Source organism: Lepidochelys kempii, chromosome 9 (genome assembly GCF_965140285.1).
Source record: "Lepidochelys kempii isolate rLepKem1 chromosome 9, rLepKem1.hap1, whole genome shotgun sequence".
Classification (NCBI taxonomy): domain Eukaryota; kingdom Metazoa; phylum Chordata; order Testudines; family Cheloniidae; genus Lepidochelys; species Lepidochelys kempii.
Window position 1 is genome coordinate 5,507,715 of NC_136388.1, and position 19,294 is coordinate 5,527,008.

The 19,294-nt window shown below is 51.2% G+C and overlaps 1 protein-coding gene across 1 annotated transcript; it reads right to left on the reverse strand.

Moving 5' to 3' along the window:
* Positions 1 to 1,379: 1,379 nt before the first annotated feature.
* On the reverse strand, positions 1,380 to 18,845 carry PDCD1 (programmed cell death 1). The gene is made up of 6 exons (XM_078854328.1): positions 18,698 to 18,845; positions 18,394 to 18,522; positions 8,705 to 9,043; positions 5,790 to 5,939; positions 4,337 to 4,371; positions 1,380 to 3,005 (listed from the first exon to the last, which is right to left on the reverse strand). The coding sequence occupies exons 1-6, from the start codon at positions 18,843 to 18,845 to the stop codon at positions 2,811 to 2,813; spliced, it is 996 nt and encodes a 331-aa protein (XP_078710454.1). The 3' UTR covers positions 1,380 to 2,810.
* Positions 18,846 to 19,294: the final 449 nt, after the last annotated feature.

Sequence of the window (19,294 nt, forward strand, 5' to 3'; positions counted from 1 at the left end):
TATGAACAGGTCGGACAAACACCTGTCAGGGACGGTCTAGGGTTACTTGGTCCTGCCTCGGCACAGGGAGCTGGATTTGATGACTTCTCGAGAGCCCTTCCAGCCAACATTTCTATGATTCGATGAATGTCCAAGTGGGCTCTGTGGCCCTAATCCTACCAGCTGACCAGTTCTGATAGACCTCACATCCACAGATACCCCGCACTGGTTGGATCCCAAAACCTGCCCTCCAGGGCCACTCATGTGAGCGAAGGATTTGTAGGATATAACCCTCTCTGGGAATTTGAGATTTCATGAGGTAATTCAGTCAGTGGTAAGAAAAAGAAACCAATGGGCATCACTCAATATGCATGAGAGATTGGTTATTACTGATCCTTTCCTAGGCAGGGGCGGCGAGTTATATGGGCCCGTGGTGCCTGGGCTCCAGCAAATTCAGGGCCCAGGGGGCCGGCTCCACCAATGTTCAGGATCTGGTCTCTCCCCGGCCCCGCCTGCCGCCCCCGCGTGCCTCCCCCGAGCATCCCTGCCTGCCCTGGGCAGCGAGCAGCTGCCCCCTGCAGCTCAGCATTGTGTTCCCTCGCTGGCCGCTACAAGGGAATGGCGCTGGGGGCAGGCTGAGGTGGCTGCTGCGCCTTCAGAGGGAGGAGGGGAGCAGGTGCATGGCAACCCCCCCACTCCCCCGGGCAGCAAACAACTCCGAGTTGACTCCGAGGGAGGGGGGGGCTTAGCCTGACTGGACCTCCTGAGCAGCAGCTTAGGAGGGCTTGGGTGAGTGTCATGCTGGGGAGGGGGCCCCCTACCCCCCTCTCCTCCAGAGCTTGCTGCTGCTGGCAGGGAGAGGACTGAGGGGAGTTCTCCTCTCTGGCCCCCTGCCCCAGCCCCAGGGCAGCCTTCCTGCTGCACTCCAAACTCCTCATCCCTGCCCCAGCCCAGAGCCTGCACCCAACACCCAAACTCCATCCCAGAGCCCGAACCCCTCCCACACCCACACTTCGTCCCAGAGCCTGCACCCCAAACCCCCTTCCGCATCCAAACTCCCTCCCAGAGCCTTGGGCAGCTGTGGAGGGAGCAGGGCGGGACTTGGACCATTCTGGGCATCACCAAAAATTATACAAACCTGCCGCCCCTGTTCCTAGCGATGTGTAGTCAGTTTAGATCACAGGCATGTCCGTTCCTTGGTATGTCTTTTGTCTTCCAGTGTTGGTTTCTGTGCCCTTTTTGCGGACTCCCTTGCCCTAAGTGCTGTACAGACACAGGACAAAAAGACAGCCCCAGCCCAATCTCCAGCCTTTTCCTCACCTCATATTAGTCCAGAAGCAAGGAACAAAACTGAAGGTAAAGTTAAAGCTTCTTTTTATTCACAAAGACCTTCAACCACTTCAGTGTAAATTCCTGGGTCCTGATCTCCCTGTAGCCGAAGCTAAGGGCAAAGCACCCACTCAACAGGATCAAGCCCCCAGGTTGACTGTGAACCCCAGGAGTGACACCTTACTGTTCTAACAGCCCCATTGAGTCCGGCAGGGCTGGTCAAGAAGTAAGGCGTTCCTAAGAGTTTCACAGTCTCTGTGCCTCACTAGAATCACTCGGCATTCTTGCCATCTCCTCTGCCCGTGCACTGGTCAGATTTCTACCTGATTTGGTGCCAATCCAGCTCCATCCACCCGGAGCTCTTAAATTTCAAGTGCAAATATGTGACAAAAACTACAGAAAAGAAAAAACACATTACAGTACATTTCCCACTAGTCTTTTTAAATAAACAGTTACATGCAACGCAGCTTCTCACACAAAGCTAGGAGAAGCCCCTAGCTCGGTACAATACAGAAGGAGCAACCTGCTCCAGTCCGCTGCACCCAAGAAGACCCACTGACTTCAGCTGGGTGCTGCAGCCCCTGTGGTGATGAGAACCCATCAGAGCTGCAATCTGTTTCATAGTATCCTTTTACACTGCAGCCAGTGGCATGCATTCACGAATTTCTCCCAATGTTAAGATTTCTTAGTCGGGTCAAACCCAGCAGGAAGTCAAAAGAGGCAGGTTTGCGCTCCGTTTGGCATGACTGGGGAGCCCAAGGACTGAAATATCAGAGCTGCAGGTCAGCATTAGTTTATCTGTGAGGTGGCAGCTTGTATCCCTAGACCATAAGCAAGGCAGAATTGGGCTCTAACGGTTTATGGTAGCATCTTCCATGCAGGTTCCCCTGCATCCACCTTCCAGCCCTAAAGATCCCACGCTTTTCCACCGGTTTACCCTCTCCCATCCTTTAGACCCAGCTTTGCCACCACCATCCTAATGAACGAGGAGGACTGGCACGGCTTCTCTTTGGAGCCCAGCATCACTGACCAATAGGGTAACAGCTGAGTGACACATGACTCTACCTCTTTCTCCCCCACCCCCAGGGCTGGATCATGCCACCTCCACGATACACCCCTGCAGTACAAGAAACCAAGGACCGGGATTGAACATGGCTCTCCGCCACGGCAGCACAGGGCTCGAACCACATGTCCATTAGTCCAGACCCTGAAGCGTGTTCTGACCGCATGTCTTCCTTAGCAGCAAACAATTGCTTGCGACCTGCTGGAGGAGGGAAGGATCCCGATGACGGCTGCCGTAAAATGTCAGTCATCCGAGCGGCTGTCCAAATCGGGGAAGAAGGAGAGTCAGGGGCTGACGTACAACCGGGCGCAGCGTGCACAAATAGTGCAGATGCTGCTGCCAGGCCTTCCTGTCCGAAAGCCTCCGAGAAAGCTGTAAAGAGAGGACAAAGGAGAAGGAGAAGCACGGTCGGGCTCCTGACCCATCAGCAGGGCTGGGCTCAGATTTGACAGGTCCTCTGGTGTTTCGTTTTCTTCCCCCTTTCTGGGGTGACAGGCTTCTCTTCAGGGAACACGATGACGGCATACTCTGTGTTGTCGGGTGGGTAACTCTCCACCGGAGCCTCTGTGTGCTCCTCCTGCTGGAATTCCAACACGCCATAATCCACTGTGTAGGTCGTCACCTGTTCTTTCTTCTGCACAACAACAAGAGGGGGCATGCTTACGAAGAGTCACATCCACACATGCCTGGCTTCTCTATGTACCCCACACACAGGCACACGCAGGCATGCTCCCACAGATTCAGACCTTTTAGGGCCAGAACAGACGACAGTGACCGGCCATTCTGACCTCCCATATAGCACAAGCCAGAGGACCTCAGCCAATAATTCCTGCCTCAAGCCCAGAACTTCTCTTTGAGCAGGAGGGTACCTTTTTAAAAGCCTCGATGTATAGATTCTACAAGATGGAGAATCCACCACCTCCCCAGGTAGGTGGCTCCAGTGGTTAATGACCCTGAATTAAAAACATGCACTAGGCTTCTAGTCTGAATTGGTCTAGCTTCAGCTTCCAGTCATGCCTTTTTCTGCCAGATTCAATCTCTTCCCTGGGTAGATACTTACAGACTGTGATCAAGTTATCTCTTAACCTCCTCTTGGATAAACTAAATAGATTGAGCTTCTTTAGTCTCTCACTATAAGGCATTATTAGAGAGCAACCAACTCTATGAACTCAGCAAGGCTGCAGTCAAAGCACCTTGCACTGTAATCCCATCAGCTCTCACAAACTCAGAGGACTGGACTTGGCTAGTAACTGGACAGGACGTCTGCAAAGGACAGGAGGTGCTAGTGATTTTGCAGGGAGCACTCCTCTCTGCGTCAAGGCTGGCCCAGGTGTCCCAGCATGGCAGTCGGACACACTGTGAGCTGCGGGTGCCACCTTTGGGGGCTGACATATAATCAAGGTCCACACACCCATGGCCCTTTTATCAAGAGGAGGGACGTTAATCCAATTGTCCCAGTCCAACTGCAGCTCAGAGAATTGCATTCTCCCCCTGGCTATTTCCAATGCAATATTCTTCGCTGTGCCATGGGGCTGCTGAACACCGACACACACCACATTAGCAATCCTTATCAGAAGTGTTTGTGTTGCTGCTCAGAGCGCTGGGGGCTATTTGAAGATAAAAGGGGCCATATAAATAGATAGTCAATCCATTATGATTATTGATAATAATGATACATTGGCTGCAAACCAAAGTACTTTGGCTGCATCTAAGAGTCTTTCATTCTGTTTCTTTTCTCTCTCTCGCTTCTCCTCATTTGCTGGAAGGTGCCTGGTTGCACTGGCCCTTGAAGGACTCGGACTGGGCTGTGGGGACGGGTGAGAAGCTATGGCATTGTGCAGTTTTGGCTGCGGGTCCTGGCGTAAATCTGGGCACTTGCTACTAAAGACCTGGCAAGTCCAGGTTCTTTCCCGCCCGGCGACACTCCACAGCAGTGCAGCCGCACGTGAGTGACAGGGAACTTACCAAGAGTGCGTTTTCACGATGTGGTTTCTGCTGCCCTGCAAAGTAACACATTTGGTTAGACCATGCACAGGAGCTGGGCTGCAGCGAACATCACAGGGGGGAGTGGGCGTCAGACTTAGCTCAGCTTCCCGCAGCATTACAGCTCCCTGCAAACGACTCTGGGGCTGCACAGACTCCACCCCACACCAGCCCCTTCCCTGTGCAAGATCCCACTGGAGGGTGTGCCGGCATCCACCAATCCAGACATACGTCCCCTAGGCTCCCCTGAAAGCCAGCAGGAGAGTCACCAGCGCACGAACTGCAGGGCTGGGCCCAGCATTCTGGAGCAGAGACCCATTGTGCAGAGAATCGTGCCCTGTTTGTCTACTCTAACGCCCTGATCATGAGCAATTGATCACTAGGGCCAGACCCTATTCTGCTCTGTTCAGGTTCTTATGCCATGAGCATGTGTGAGGAGCTGAGCTCCTAGATCCAAGCCACTAGCCCAGGTATCAAGGCTGAAGAGCCCTGCTGGGACTGGTGGGCTGGAATCTCCTCACAGGTCTCTGGGCAGCCGCCGGGCGTCTCCCTGGCCACGCTGCGCCCTCAGTTTCTGGTAGCCAGCAGCCAACGTTCAGCCTGCCTAGTGGAGAGACCAGCCGATGGATACACAATCAATGCGCCCCAGCTCTGCTAGCCGAGGCTGCAGCAGGCTCATCGAGTCCAGCCGCCGCTGGACGGGGACAGAGCGCTGCACTGAGTGGCTGTGGGGCCGACGGACCAGACAAGCTGAACAGCTGGGGACCCTGCACTCAGACAGCCCTGCCCACTGTGGGCTCACTAAGGCCCAGGCCTGAGGAAGGGGCAGCGTGGAGGAGAGCTCTGGGAGGCACAACCCCACTCCCGTGGAAGGGCACCCACCACGCCTTCCCTTGGGACCACAGAGCCAGCTCCACAGGCCACAGCCCTGCCCAACCCAGACAGGGAGCCAGCCACATGCCTGCAGGGCTGGGGGCTAGCTGCCCTTTACACAGGGGCTCCAGGCAGGGGGTAGGCTCCTTGTCCCGTCCCCCACACTGGCCCTACCATGGGCTGAGCCAGTCTAATGCGGGGTTGGGGGAATGTCAGAGAGTTGGGGCCCAATCCTGGGAGGCGCTGAGCACTGTCCACTCCCAGTGAAGCCAAGGGGAATTTTGCCCACGTTAACACCCCAGAAGGGCCTCAGCGTTCAGCCCACCAAGCTCCACGGCACTCAGCACCTCTCGGGATGGAGGCAGAATGGCTGAGCTAGCCCTCCCATCCACAGTGGCCCTGTCGGGTCCGTCTATACAAGCCTCTGCTCACCACAGTCCCTAAGCACCCCTCCTGTCCCGCACCCTTTTTTCTCCAGCTAGCCCTGGCTTTCCCCCAGCAGAGGCACCGGCTGGGAAGGGCAGCAGACTGCCGGGGCCGCGCTCGCCCTGCCACGACGCACCTCCCGTCCGGCGCGTGGTGATGAAGAGCACATAGGTGATCGGCCCCAGCAGCATGGCCGCAGCGATGCTCACGCCAATGATGACTGGCACTTTAAAGTCGCCCGCCTGGTTGTCCTCGGTCACGTTGGGAATGGTGGTGGGCCCTCCTTCTAGGGAATTGCAAATAAAAAAGGAGAACCACTGCAGTCTCTGTGAAATACAAAGCAAACCAAGTCCTCTCCTCCAGCACGACAAGCCGCCCCCTCTGCCTCCTCACAGAGGGGCCATGGCCCAGCCTCAGCGCCACTGATCTGTCATTTGCACCGCATGGCTGGAGTTCACAGCTCTTAAGGGAGCCCTACACCCATTGAGTTTCAACCTGTGGCATAAGCAGGACTTAACTGGTGTTCCCGGCTTGCACCAGCCCGCTGGACAAAGGTGAATTTCACACCGTTTGTCAGACCTAGCACTGGTGCTGTCGTCACACCGTGGGGTCGTATGACGGGACTGCCGTGACAGCCGGGGAATGGACTCAATGACCCAGAGTGTCTCTTCCAGCCCTGTCTTCCTAGATCTTCCTAGTGCCACCCAATCAGTCCAGGCCCCTGCTTAGCTCCAGCTTCTATTTCATTTGATCAAAACAAAGGCAAGATGAAACATTTGTACTCAAAGTAACCCCGTGCCCCCCTGCCTCCATTCGATTCGGCGGTTCTGGGTAATAGGGTCAGCTGGAAGAGGCTCTGGCCCAGTGTAAGACTGTGTAACGAACTGGTGGCCACATATGTACAGGCACCATCCATCAATATTAGCAGCCAAACCCAGAACCTTTGCACCCAGCACACATCTGTATCAGCTGAGATAAGAACATAAGAACGGCCATAGTGGGTCAGACCAATGGTCCATCTAGCCCAGTATCCTGTGTTCTGACCATGGCCAATGCCAGGTGCTTCAGAGGAAATGAACAGAACAGGGCAATTATCAAGTGATCCATCCCCTGTTGTCCAGTTTCTGGCAGTCAGAGGCTTAGGACACCCAGAGCATGGGGTTGTATCCCTGACCCTCTTAACTAATAGCCATTGAGGGACCTGGGAGATACAGGTGTAATCCCATTAGCTCTGTGTAAGTAGGAGGCTGTCAGAGTCACTTGACAGGTTTCAGAGGAACAGCCGTGTTAGACACATAGTCACACGGACTAAGGCAATTAGAGCTGCTAGATTGGTGGGGGGGGGGGCAATTTAATTCACAAAACAAATTGAAATATTTCCATTTCACAGGCTGCAAATGGCCCCTTTTCTCTCTTTTTTTTTTTTTTTCAAAAACTTTCATGACATTTTCAAATCAAAAAGATTCCTGAAGTGGTCGATGTTGTTTACTGACAAACGTGCTTTTGGTGAGCATAAAAGCCCCCTCCCTCCTGTGTTTGGCAAACAAAAGAATGCCGATAGCCATTTCAATGACCGTTTCTATGTCTTCGATCAAAACCATCACCAAAAACGGTTTTTCACAACATTTTTCCTTTCTAAAAAGGCCACTTTTGACCCCAAAAAATGGGATTGAAAAGTTTCATCCAGCTCTAAAGGGCAAGTATTGCACTCTGACATGTCAGGGGTGCTGGAACATTTTGTATAGCGGGGGTGCTGAGAGCCATTGAACCAAACTGTAAGCCCTGGATATAATGGAAACCACTTCAAGCCAGGGGATGTGGTGGGGCTGCACACCCCCCGCGCATCCCTAGTTCCAGCACCTATGTTACACTGTGAGCTCTGTGGGGCAGGGATCGGCTTTTTGATCTGTGTCTGTACAGCGCCTAGCACCATGGGGTCCTGGCCCATGATGGGGCCTCACTGGTGCTTCCATAAAAGATAATAATAATAATAATAGTCCCTGCTCGTCCCATGCATCTTAGATCTACAGGAGTTCAAACTCCACCTGCAGCACCCTTTTCTAATACGCGACAGCTGCATAAATACAGACAACAGGGTTGTCAGGGACGTGAGCCTTCAGCATCTAAAACATGCAACGTAAAGGAGCTGGGCTTTAGTGGAAGGGCAAGAGATGCTTATGGACTTGGGCTTCCACCTCCCTGTTGACTGTGGTGTCAGGAAGCATGTGGCCATGGGTGAGAGGTCCTTTCAGTGGCACCAGATAATTAGCTGGGCTGGGACAGTAAAATAAGAAAATATCCATGGCCGAGTGACTGCTGCCAGGTAAAATGCCACGGTTTATTATTTCTGAAGTATCACAACTGTGCACCGGGTGCTTGATGTGGGTCAAGCTCTCCCCCCACCAACTTGCTTTCAGTTACCCGCAGTGAGCCCAGTGGGGCCTGCCCCAGCACAGATCTGGCCTCGATTCAGGTCAGCTGCTGGAAATGTGGCCGTGTGGTTTGTTAACATCACACCAGAGACCATTACTACTTTCACTCTGGCCAGGAAATCACACGTAACAGTGTCTAACCCTGGGGTCCGTGGTCCCGGAGTGGTGCCTTTGGGTGCTACCCTAATATATTGGTTGGAAAGAGGAGCCCCGACATACACCCTGCAGAGCAGCAAGCGAAGGCTCTGGCTGACCACCAGCAGACACGAACTCCACAGCCAGAGATGCTGATTGATTTGAGCAGCTGGGAACTGCACATTCTAACCGAGCTCGTTAGGGCATCACGGGGTGGGGGGAATTCTGGACTGGAAATATCACTCAGCCCACAGCCAAAGCCAGAGCATTGTAGCAAATCTTCAGCCTCACTGCGTCGCATGGACGCCTGGAACTTCCCCGCAGCACGGAGGACAGAGCTCAGCCTCTCCCGCTCCAAAAGCACAAGCCCCTACCACTAACGCAGGGTCTCTGGCACACAGCTGGGCTGCTCTGAGCCCCTCCAGCAGAGGGCTGCGGTAGACACGCATACAGGCTTGCTCGTTATACTATCTTTGAAACAAACCTGTAACTATGAGCTGGGACACGTTGCTTTCCACCACTTTACTGGGCGAGGAGAAAGCGATCAGCCCGCAGTAGTACTTGCCACTGTCATTCTCAGTTAGGTGCAGAATCCTTATCTCAACAGACGAGGTATGGTTGATAAGGGTGAATTTCTCCTTCGGGAATTTATTTGCATTCCCATTAAACTCAGCAATTTTTTGTGTGTAAGTGGAATTGATCTTTTTGTACCAGTTTAAACTATAATCAAACTGAGGGAAGTTCGCCGTGGTAATATTGCAGAAGAAGCTGGCTGTGTCGCCCACAGGCAAGGATAGCTTCTCCGGAGAAAACGTCACTGTTTCTGAGAAAGGAAAGACACAAAGAACAGGACACCGTGATCAGCAGGAGCCGATACACTGATGGGCCTCGCAGGCACATTGCACAAACCATTATTATTTATTTATTCTTTGAATTACCAGCGCACCCAGCAGCCCTCGTGCTGCATCAGGACCCCCCTGCGCTGGGTGCTCTACAAACACAGAACAGACAATGGTTATTATTGATAGGGTGGTAGCACCTAGAGGCTTCAGTCAAAGATCAGGGCCCTATCGTACAAGGTGCTGTATGAATGAGTAGAACAAAGGCAGTCCCTAGCCTGGAGTGTTTGGATCTTTGGCCTTTCCCAATCCCCCCACCACTAAAAGCAGAGGGAGGATCCAGCCGCAATGTATGTGCTGACAGCCTGAGAAATGGTTAACCATGGGTATGCGTCAGCGCAGCAAACATTGCTCCCCTTAGACAAAACGAAATTCAACCCCTGTCCCTGTTGTGGCTGTCTCACAGGCATTGGGAAGCTCTGTGCAGTCCTTGTGAGGGATGCTGCATTCTCAGTCTATGCCTGAGCCTCCTACCTCAAAGGTGCACAGAGAGGCAGTGTGATGCAGTGGGTAGAGCACTAGACTGGGACTCAGAAGAGCTGGGTTACATTCCTGGATCAGTCACTGGCAAGTTGGGTGACCTTGGACAAGTCACTTGCCTCAGTTTCCCCCTCTATAAAATGGGACTAACGATCCCTCTTTTTTAAAGTGCTTTGAGAGCAACTGATAGAAGAGTGTTGTAAAGCCAGGGGAAGATGAAAAGTGCTGCACATCTGTAATTAATTGGTTAATTTATTACTGACTCATTATTGTCAGACAAAAAGGTGTCATGAGTCTAAGTGGTGATTAATGCTCTGTCTCCTCCATGGTATGTATGCAGAGCAGCGACCAGAATTTAAAGCTAAAACATTTAGCATTGGTTCTTTTCCTTGTTCGTCAGCAATATGGGGCCCACCCAGAGTCTAGGAAATTTACAAGAGCTTCACCTTCCCCTGCCTCATTGGCAGCTGGCTGTTCTGAAAACCTCTGGGCACTGAGGGTTTGGAAATCTCCCGGAGAGCTCTATGTACTGCGGAGTTCCCAATGAGTGGGGCACACTTGGGTGTCTCAAGCCAGGTCTTCAAAATCTCTAGTCACTTTTGCAGATTTTTGCCGGAATTAAAAGATATGTATTAACTGTTTGTTGTGTCTACCTTCTCAAGCGGAAGCTCTTTATCTGTATGTGCCACACGGCACTGAATACAAAGCCCTGCTGGCCTAACTCCATTGAAATCAATGGGATCTTGACAACAAAGGGTCTGGTATTGGTGCTAAATAACTAGCTAACGTTTAATCATTGGTAATAACTGTTCTATTAAATGTTTATACGGGGCCAAATTCAGCTCTCGGTTGCACCCACTTGACCGCAGAGGAACTTCCAGCTGTTTCATATGAAAATTAGGATCTATTTTTATACCATGTTAGTCATCCTTTCTGTGGCTGATTTTGCCTCTGAAAGCCAGCAGGTGAAACTGACGCAGAGTTGATTTACAGGGTGGGGTGGGGGCATAACTGATTGTGTACCTGATTCCAGTCAGGGTGCGTGAAGCTACCCTGCCTACCCTGAGAAGCCCACATGGCTAGTTGGAAAGGTACGCGTGATGCCTCATTTGTCGCTCTCTGTCACCTCTTCTCTCCGCCGGGTGTTGAAGGGGTAATAACACAATCAACTCTGTAGCAACAGACTGATGCCCTAAGCTCCGAATTCTGGGTCATATCGTACCTGTGCTCGGCCTATGGAACTCCCGTTGACGTCAGCTGCGTGGACTGGGCCAACGACTGAGGGTAGAGAATGGCCTATGGCATCACCGCAGGACTGTGGTAAGTGATGATTCAAGGGTGCAAAGAGGGAGACAGTGGACTCTAGATCATACACAGAGACCCCCGAGGGCCAAGGCTTTCCAAAATGAATAGTTATTTTAAGCGCCCAACTAGACACCGCAAGGGACCTGATCTTCAAGTACTGAACAGGCCGACCCAGAGAATTCCCATGCGGCAGGCCACAGCATGTCAGGCATACATGCCTCAGTTCCCCCCTCTGGTAACCCATGGGTTCTACGCCAGGCTCTCTTGCTTCAATAATATCCCTCCTTGGGGACAGTTCATTAAGAAAACATGATGCAAATAAGTCCATAACCCCAAGTCCCAATCACTATCTATTTCCAATACACAGTGTAAGCCATCTTTAAAACTCAAGACATCTCATCCCTCCATGCCCACCTAACACAGCCCAGCACCTTGGACCATGCCCGGACTCTCTGTAAGTCCTTGTCTTTTCCTCTGGCCCGGGACAGCCACCCCAGTCCTTCTAATTAGAGTGCAACCCTGCTCTTCTCAGCGGGAACCACCCCCACACACACAGCCGAGCATCCGTCACACACACCCCCCACCCCCCCTACCCTCTCCCAGTTCCTTGGGGTCCAGCGCTCTAGCCCTGGAGATAGCAACAGTCAGCTCCTCCGCTGCTCTTCTGCCTTCTCCCAGGTCCCAAACCCGCCACCTCTGGCAGCTCCCATCTCCAGCCCTTCTTCTGCAGCCTCTGTCTCATCCGGTCTCTCTTGCACGCTCCAGTCCCAGGGGACTCTAGTAGTCACTCCCAAGGATCTTCCTGCTTCTGGCCTCTCTCCCTATTCCCAGTGAGTACCCCACATCTGTTCTCTCTCTTCCCCCTTTCCAGACTGACTCTGTGCCCTGATTCACCCAGGGGCCCCAGGGGCCTCCTCTTATAGCCCACTGGGGCCAGCTGGCCCAGCACAGATGCACTGGCCCTGCTCCTTAAAGGTGCACTGGCCCCTCCCTTGCCCCAAATCTTGGCCTGTACCCATTATTGTCACCTTTCTTGCCTCACCCACCCACCCACTGCTTCTTGCCTTAGCCTCAGCAGTGAAGTAAGTGTCTGGGGCAGGAGCTGTCTTTACACTGAATATTTGCGTAGGTCCTAGCAGAAGGGGGACGGCTCTCTGACTGCGTGTTTCTAAGCACTACTGCAACCACAGCGACACCAATCGTAATCATCATGATCACTTTAAAATATCATTTTAAATAAAGTTTCAGAGGAACAGCCGTGTTAGTCCGTATTCGCAAAAAGAAAAGGAGTACTTGTGGCACCTTAGAGACTAACCAATTTATTTGAGCATGAGCTTTCGTGAGCTACAGCTCACTTCATCAGATGTTTACCGTGGAAACTGCAGCAGACTTTATATACACACAGGTTTCAGAGGAACAGCCGTGTTAGTCTGTATTCGCAAAAAGAAAAGGAGTACTTGTGGCACCTTAGAGACTAACCAATTTATTTGAGCATGAGCTTTCGTGAATAAATTGGTTAGTCTCTAAGGTGCCACAAGTACTCCTTTTCTATATACACACAGAAATCATGAAACAATACCTCCTCCCACCCCACTGTCCTGCTGGTAATAGCTTATCTAAAGTGATCAACAGGTGGGCCATTTCCAGCACAAATCCAGGTTTTCTCACCCTCCACCCCCCCACACAAATTCACTCTCCTGCTGGTGCTAGCCCATCCAAAGTGACAACTCTTTACATAATCAAGTCGGGCTATTTCCTGCATAGATCAAGGTTTTCTCACATCCCCCCCACCCCCATACACACACAAACTCACTCTCCTGCTGGTAATAGCTCATCTAAACTGACCATTCTCCAGGTTTAAATCCAAGTTAAACCAGAACATCTGGGGGGGGGGGGGGGTTAGGAAAAAACAAGAGGAAATAGGCTACCTTGCATAATGACTTAGCCACTCCCAGTCTCTATTTAAGCCTAAATTAATAGTATCCAATTTGCAAATGAATTCCAATTCAGCAGTTTCTCGCTGGAGTCTGGATTTGAAGTTTTTTTGTTTTAAGATAGCGACCTTCATGTCTGTGATTGCGTGACCAGAGAGATTGAAGTGTTCTCCGACTGGTTTATGAATGTTATAATTCTTGACATCTGATTTGTGTCCATTTATTTTTTTACGTAGAGACTGTCCAGTTTGACCAATGTACATGGCAGAGGGGCATTGCTGGCACATGATGGCATAGATCACATTGGTGGATGTGCAGGTGAACGAGCCTCTGATAGTGTGGCTGATGTTATTAGGCCCTGTGATGGTGTCCCCTGAATAGATATGTGGGCACAATTGGCAACGGGCTTTGTTGCAAGGATAAGTTCCTGGGTTAGTGGTTCTGTTGTGTGGTATGTGGTTGTTGGTGAGTATTTGCTTCAGGTTGCGGGGCTGTCTGTAGGCAAGGACTGGCCTGTCTCCCAAGACTTGTGAGAGTGTTGGGTCATCCGTTAGGATAGGTTGTAGATCCTTAATAATGCGTTGGAGGGGTTTTAGTTGGGGGCTGAAGGTGACGGCTAGTGGCGTTCTGTTATTTTCTTTGTTAGGCCTGTCCTGTAGTAGGTAACTTCTGGGAACTCTTCTGGCTCTATCAATCTGTTTCTTTACTTCTGCAGGTGGGTATTGTAGTTGTAAGAAAGCTTGACAGAGATCTTGTAGGTGTTTGTCTCTGTCTGAGGGGTTGGAGCAAATGCGGTTGTATGTGTTAACTGTCCCCATCTGCCCCCGTCCCCTGCAATCATTAATAATCCGTCTAATGTGCCTCAGCCCTGGAGGGATCACCCCGTGGGATCAGAGCAAGAGCCACCAGGGAAACTACAGTCCTCAGCCACTCCACTGAGACTGCCAGCAACCGTGTCAGACGTGCCCGCTAGGCCCTGGATTGAGACCACCAGCTCCTTTCCCTGAGGCCACCCAGCTGCTGGCAGACAATGACCAGCCTGTGACTTGAACTCATTGCCTAGCAAGGAAATGCTCCATCCCTGTGGGAGCTCCCCTGTGACAAAGTGGGAATTTTTTGTAACATGAAGCCTATGTGTGCCTCGGTTTCCCCCTATGTTTTGCATTCATAGACTCATAGAATCATAGAATATTAGGGTTGGAAGAGACCTCAGGAGGTCACCTAGTCCAATCCCCTGCTCAAAGCAGGACCAACACCAACTAAATCATCCCAGCCAAGGCTTTGTCAAGCCAGGCCTTAAAAACCTACCCAGCAAAGGGGAAAGAATTAAGTTGGCTGTCAGGACAGACTAAGAGACATAGGTGTCACCGAGCTGTCTGAACAAACTGCATGGCTCATTAAAAGAACTGGCCGAGGCCAAATCATATCAATGGAAAATGCGAGAAGACAATGGAAAACCCCAATGGGCCAAATACTTACACCCAGCAATCAATGACCCAGACGCTCCTGTTGCCTAAATACGAGCGATACCCACCCGTGTGCCCATCTGCAAGGAGGTGCCCATTCTGGTCTTGGCTCACTAGTGTTTATCGGCTGGGCATCCGTGCATGAGGGCTGCGAACTCAGCATGGCCTGGCCTGGAGAACAAAGGGCTAAGAGGTGACTAGCAGGGAATACAGCACTGGTTTCTGGCTCTCTGTGACGCTGGCAGACCAGGTGCTAGCTCATGCCAGATCCCCATGCCTGAGAGATACAGAGCTGGAGCCAGGCTGGCTCCCCTGTGTGTTAATATGGTTAAAATAGGTGTAAGAATTCTAAGAATGCATTTAGACTTTATTGAATGCTGGTAAGGTGCTGCCTACATTAACCTCACTTATAACATCTGTATCCCATAGTGTATGGCAATATTTGTATTGTGAGCCTCTGTGGCTGTGTAAATCACCAGACAGGAAAGAGACATGAACTAGTATAAAGTGCTGATCTCTAACAGAAGGTGTTATGCCCTGCCCAACTATTATCATTAAAAAGGACAAAAGACTCAGTTGTCCTGCTCTTCCCCCCACACCCTGCATGGCAAGGAGTCATGCAAGGGAATTCCTCCCATCAGCTGAGTTTGCAGCCCTGAGCACATGGCAGGAGGGAGATAAAAACCCCAAAGAGAAGGAACTAACTATGTCCATACTGCTTGGACTCCAGGGGACAAGGTTTTTAGGCACAAGCAAGAGATCCCCAGTGCTTAGCCTGGGGTAGCCCTAAAGGACATAGAGAGCTTGCTTTTATTACCTTTTGAAACTTAAGATCATAACTCATTTGTGTATCTATGTTTGCCTGCTTTAACCTTGTAAATAACTCTCCTGTTTCCTTTACATACTTAATAAATCTGTACATAGTTTATTATGGGATTGGCTACAAGCCTTGTCTTTGGTGTAAGATCTAAGGTGCAACTGACCTGGGATAAGTGACTGGTCCTTTGGGGCTGGAAGTAACCTGAATGTTGCTGTGATTCTTGGTGTAAAGGACCATCCATCACAAAGGCAGGGTGGCGAGACAGATCGGAGAACGCAAGGGGACCGTCTGTGATTCCATGTTAAGGCTGTTACAATGCCTGAGGAGCTTACACTTGGCAATTTGGTTGGTGAAATCTAAGTATAGAGCTCACAGCCAGTTTGGGGTTTGTGCCCTGCTTCCTGGCAGTCTGCCCTGAGGTTGATATGCACGCTCTTGAGTCACGGCCGGCAGCTTTACACTCTCTCCTGGGACTGACTAAGGCAGTCAGACAGAGACAGAGCCTGCAAATGGAACTCACAACAGCTTGGCTGGGGAATTGCTCTGGCTTGACCAGAATGGACGACGCTTTCACCTCTATTTGTTTGCACTAACCCAAGGACTTCCAGTGCTGTGTCCCAGGTGACTAATGAATCCTACGCTGCTTGAGTGTCCCTGGAAACACAAGATGAGGTGAACTAGTCCCTCAGGAGGGGACCAGTGCTGACCTGGAGTCTCAGTTGGACTTGCTCAGCAGAGTTCCTGGTGTGAAACAGGAGTGCTGGAGCTGAGTAGCTCAGTCTAGGAAGCAGCGAGGCAGTATGGCCAACTCTGAAGAAAGAGTGGGACCCCTTGGGGGTCTGGCACATTAGAGGGGTTCCTCCCAGAGACTGTTCAAAAGCTGGGACAACTTCTTCAAAGCACTGGTGCACGGACGCCTGGCTGATAAACACTAGTGAGCCCAGAACAGAATTGGCACCGCCTTGCAGATGGGCACACTGGTGGGTAGTGCTCGTATTTCGGCTACAGGAGTGTACAGGGCTGCAGCCATATGCTCTAGGGACACTAACGTTAATCCTCTTAACCCGGCCACTACTTAACATTTGACATGATCTATTTTATGATTGTAATTTAATGGCTTATGAGCATCATTGGCAAAATACTGGATGAGGGAAGGGCTTCATATATAAAACCCAAAATGGAAGCCTTTAATTCCATTGACTGAAGCCAATGGAGCTAGATTCATTGGGAGGAAGAGGTTCACAGTCCGCCCCACAATTATTATCATGAATTATTGATAATAAGCTTCTCGGGCGCTTTCCCCAATAAATCTCTCTCTCCAGGTTAGACCCGGTCTTGAGCCCAGCTAGATAGCAGTGTTGGAAATCCAGATCTAAATACAGATTTTTGACTTGAGCCCCTTACTAACGCATCTTGAGAGACAGACATTAAATTAATGGTCATTCCGATTTCCCAGGGAAAAGTAGTAACAAGCCGTTTCTCTCACAGATTACAAGAGCCAGTGATCCGAGCTGACAATCCCCTTGAAAGCTCCAGAGATTAATAAACACATAAATCCCTTTTATTAAACACAGAAGATCAAAACCTCCTGGGTCCAATCGTGAATGCTCGCACACATTTCCCTCAGCTTCTATGGACATTTCAGACAGGCAAGGAAGTTTACAGAAGTTACGAGGCTTCCTTATGAGATAGGGAATTAGAAGGACAATTGGTCTGTTGTGAGACGGCATATCCCCTGGTTATGAATAAATGACTGAGGACATTCAGATGAGAAGAGACAACTGGGGAATCATTGCAGATTCCCATAGTAGGCTCTTTGGGGTAAGGGCTGTCCTTTTGCTCGATGAGGATGCCGCACTTAGCACACTGGGATACTGGTCCATGACTGGTGCTCCTAGTGCTACGGTACCACACATATAATAATAATAATTAATAAGTAGGCAAATTTCAGAGTAGCAGCCGTGTTAGTCTGTATTCGCAAAAAGAAAAGGAGGGCTTGTGGCACCTTAGAGACTAACACATTTATTTGAGCATAAGTGAATGCATCCGATGAAGTGAGCTGTAGCTCACGAAAGCTTATGCTCAAATAAATGTGTTAGTCTCTAAGGTGCCACAAGTCCTCCTGTTCTTTAAGTAGGCAAAAGAGTTTGTCTGGGTTTTGCACTTGTCAATATGGTTTAATTTGCGTGATTGGATTTTATTTGACGTGGAAAATATTAGACAGGTTTGGGGTTTGGGTTTTTTTACAAAATGCAGCTGTTTGCCCTGACTGCAGCGGGTAAAGGACTTTATGACCTGACACTGCTTTTTTTTTACTAGTTCTAAAACAAAATCCAGACATTGCTCATTTCCAGAACTCACTTTACCACATTTAGAACCCGCTCAAGAACTCGTCACAGCTGGAGTTCATTTTGGCTCTGCCAGATATGATTTCTGTGCTTTCACATGCCTTTGATTTGATTTTTTTTCCCCTTAGCTCAGCCTTGAAGCCAGACAATGACTTTCAGGCCAGAGTCTTTATTGTTCCCATGGCACAAGGTGCCAGTCACTTACAGTCGCATATTTTTGTTTCATTTTTCCAGCCATGGCATTTTGTCTGGGCTTGTCACCTACGGATCTCAGAGTGCTTTACAAATGTGGGTACATCTCGTTGACCACCTTTTACTGATGCCCCCCCCCCCCCGGGGCACAGAGACAGGACATGGCCTGGCCACACATCAAGTCAGGGGCAAAGCAGGCACAGAATCCTGGGTGTCCTGACTCTCAGCCCCATGATCTGTACCAGACCACACCACATTCCATTTTCAGAAGATCCCCTGAACAACAATGGATTAAAGGCCCGAACCTCAGAGATCAGGCCCTGAATGAAGGGGGGATTGGAGGGCAGGGGGAAGGTCCAAAAAGTTTTGCCAAACCCAATTTTTAATATTATAATACATCTACCCATTCCACTGCCTTCCCCCCCAGCTCCCTCCAACTATTCGTTTCCCCTTCCACTATTCTCAGGCTTCTACCTTCAAACTGAGTGGTGATGGGGGCCGGATTGGGGCCCCGCATCCACGCCAAACATTTGCATTTGTTTCTATCCCGGGGTCTCTTCCCAGATGCTGGCTGCCTGGGCATTTCAGATCCGGCATTTGGCTTTCCTGCCTTCTCGCTGCCACTGCTTGCGCGGCTCTAAGCCTAGCAGACGCTCCCCGCCAGCCATAAGCCGCACCAGCTTTGTGTTCAGGAGCGCTGTGAGCGTGTCGCGCGGCCCAGATACATACCAAGCTGGGAGAGCAGCAGCACTGGCCTGCAGGTCAGCAGCACCGCACAGATGCCGACCACGAGAACAAGCATCGTCCCTGGCGTCGCCTTCGAGGGGCTGGGAGCCCTCTGGGGGTTGGCTTCCTCCCCTGCACGTGCGATGCACCAGTCAGGATCCAAGCTGCTATGTCTGTGCTGTGTGGCGGGAGGGCACTCCGGGGCCTGGCCTGGCCACCTCGTATCCCAGTGGCACTGTTCCCCCCAGGGGCCGCACGGCGGCTGTCGACTGACTGCAGCTGAAGCAGAAGTGGAAATGAAACGTACCCATCTCGGCTTGAGAGGGAAACCCTCCCTGCCTCCCGCCCCCGTCTTTCCCCTCCTCCTCCTTCTCCTCTGACACAGCTCGACAGCTGCGCCCGGCCCCGCTCCCCCGCTCCGCACCCAGGAGCCTCGGCAGGCTCCCACGCGCCATCCACCCGCAAAGAAGAGAAAGCGGCATCAGCAGAACGTTAGGGGTCTGAGGCACGAGACCACAAGCGAAGGGGGAGGGGGCCCGGAGCCGCACTTCCTTTGCCCCACACCTGACGTCACCCACAGGTTTGCTCCTGCCAGGCAAACGGCTCTGCGTTTTCTGCTTGTGGCTGGGGGAGCGCTTATCTCTGTATTATTTATTCTGACTTTTTATAGGGCTGCTGACAGCTCCCGGGCTGACAGCTCTAGAGACGGGACTCCTCTGTTTATCCAGACAGCAAGTACATCACACTTCCCCTAAGCCCCCACCAGGTCCCCTCAGCCTTTGCCCTTAAGTGGTCACCTCTAGCGGCAGAAAGGGTCTCTCGGTCCCCACGGTCTCCATTTGCTCCTTGGCTTCTCAGCTGAGATTCCCAACCGGGGCATTAGCTAATGCCAATGGCTTGAGAT

Coding starts and splice junctions, on each gene's coding strand:
- PDCD1 (XM_078854328.1), bottom strand. CDS start 18,845: ATGGCGCGTGGGAGCCTGCCGAGGCTCCTGGGTGCGGAGCGGGGGAGC. Junction 18,523..18,697: donor TCCCTCTCAAGCCGAGATGG/GTACGTTTCATT, acceptor TCGCACGTGCAG/GGGAGGAAGCCAACCCCCAG. Junction 9,044..18,393: donor GCTGCTGCTCTCCCAGCTTG/GTATGTATCTGG, acceptor TTCCTTTCTCAG/AAACAGTGACGTTTTCTCCG.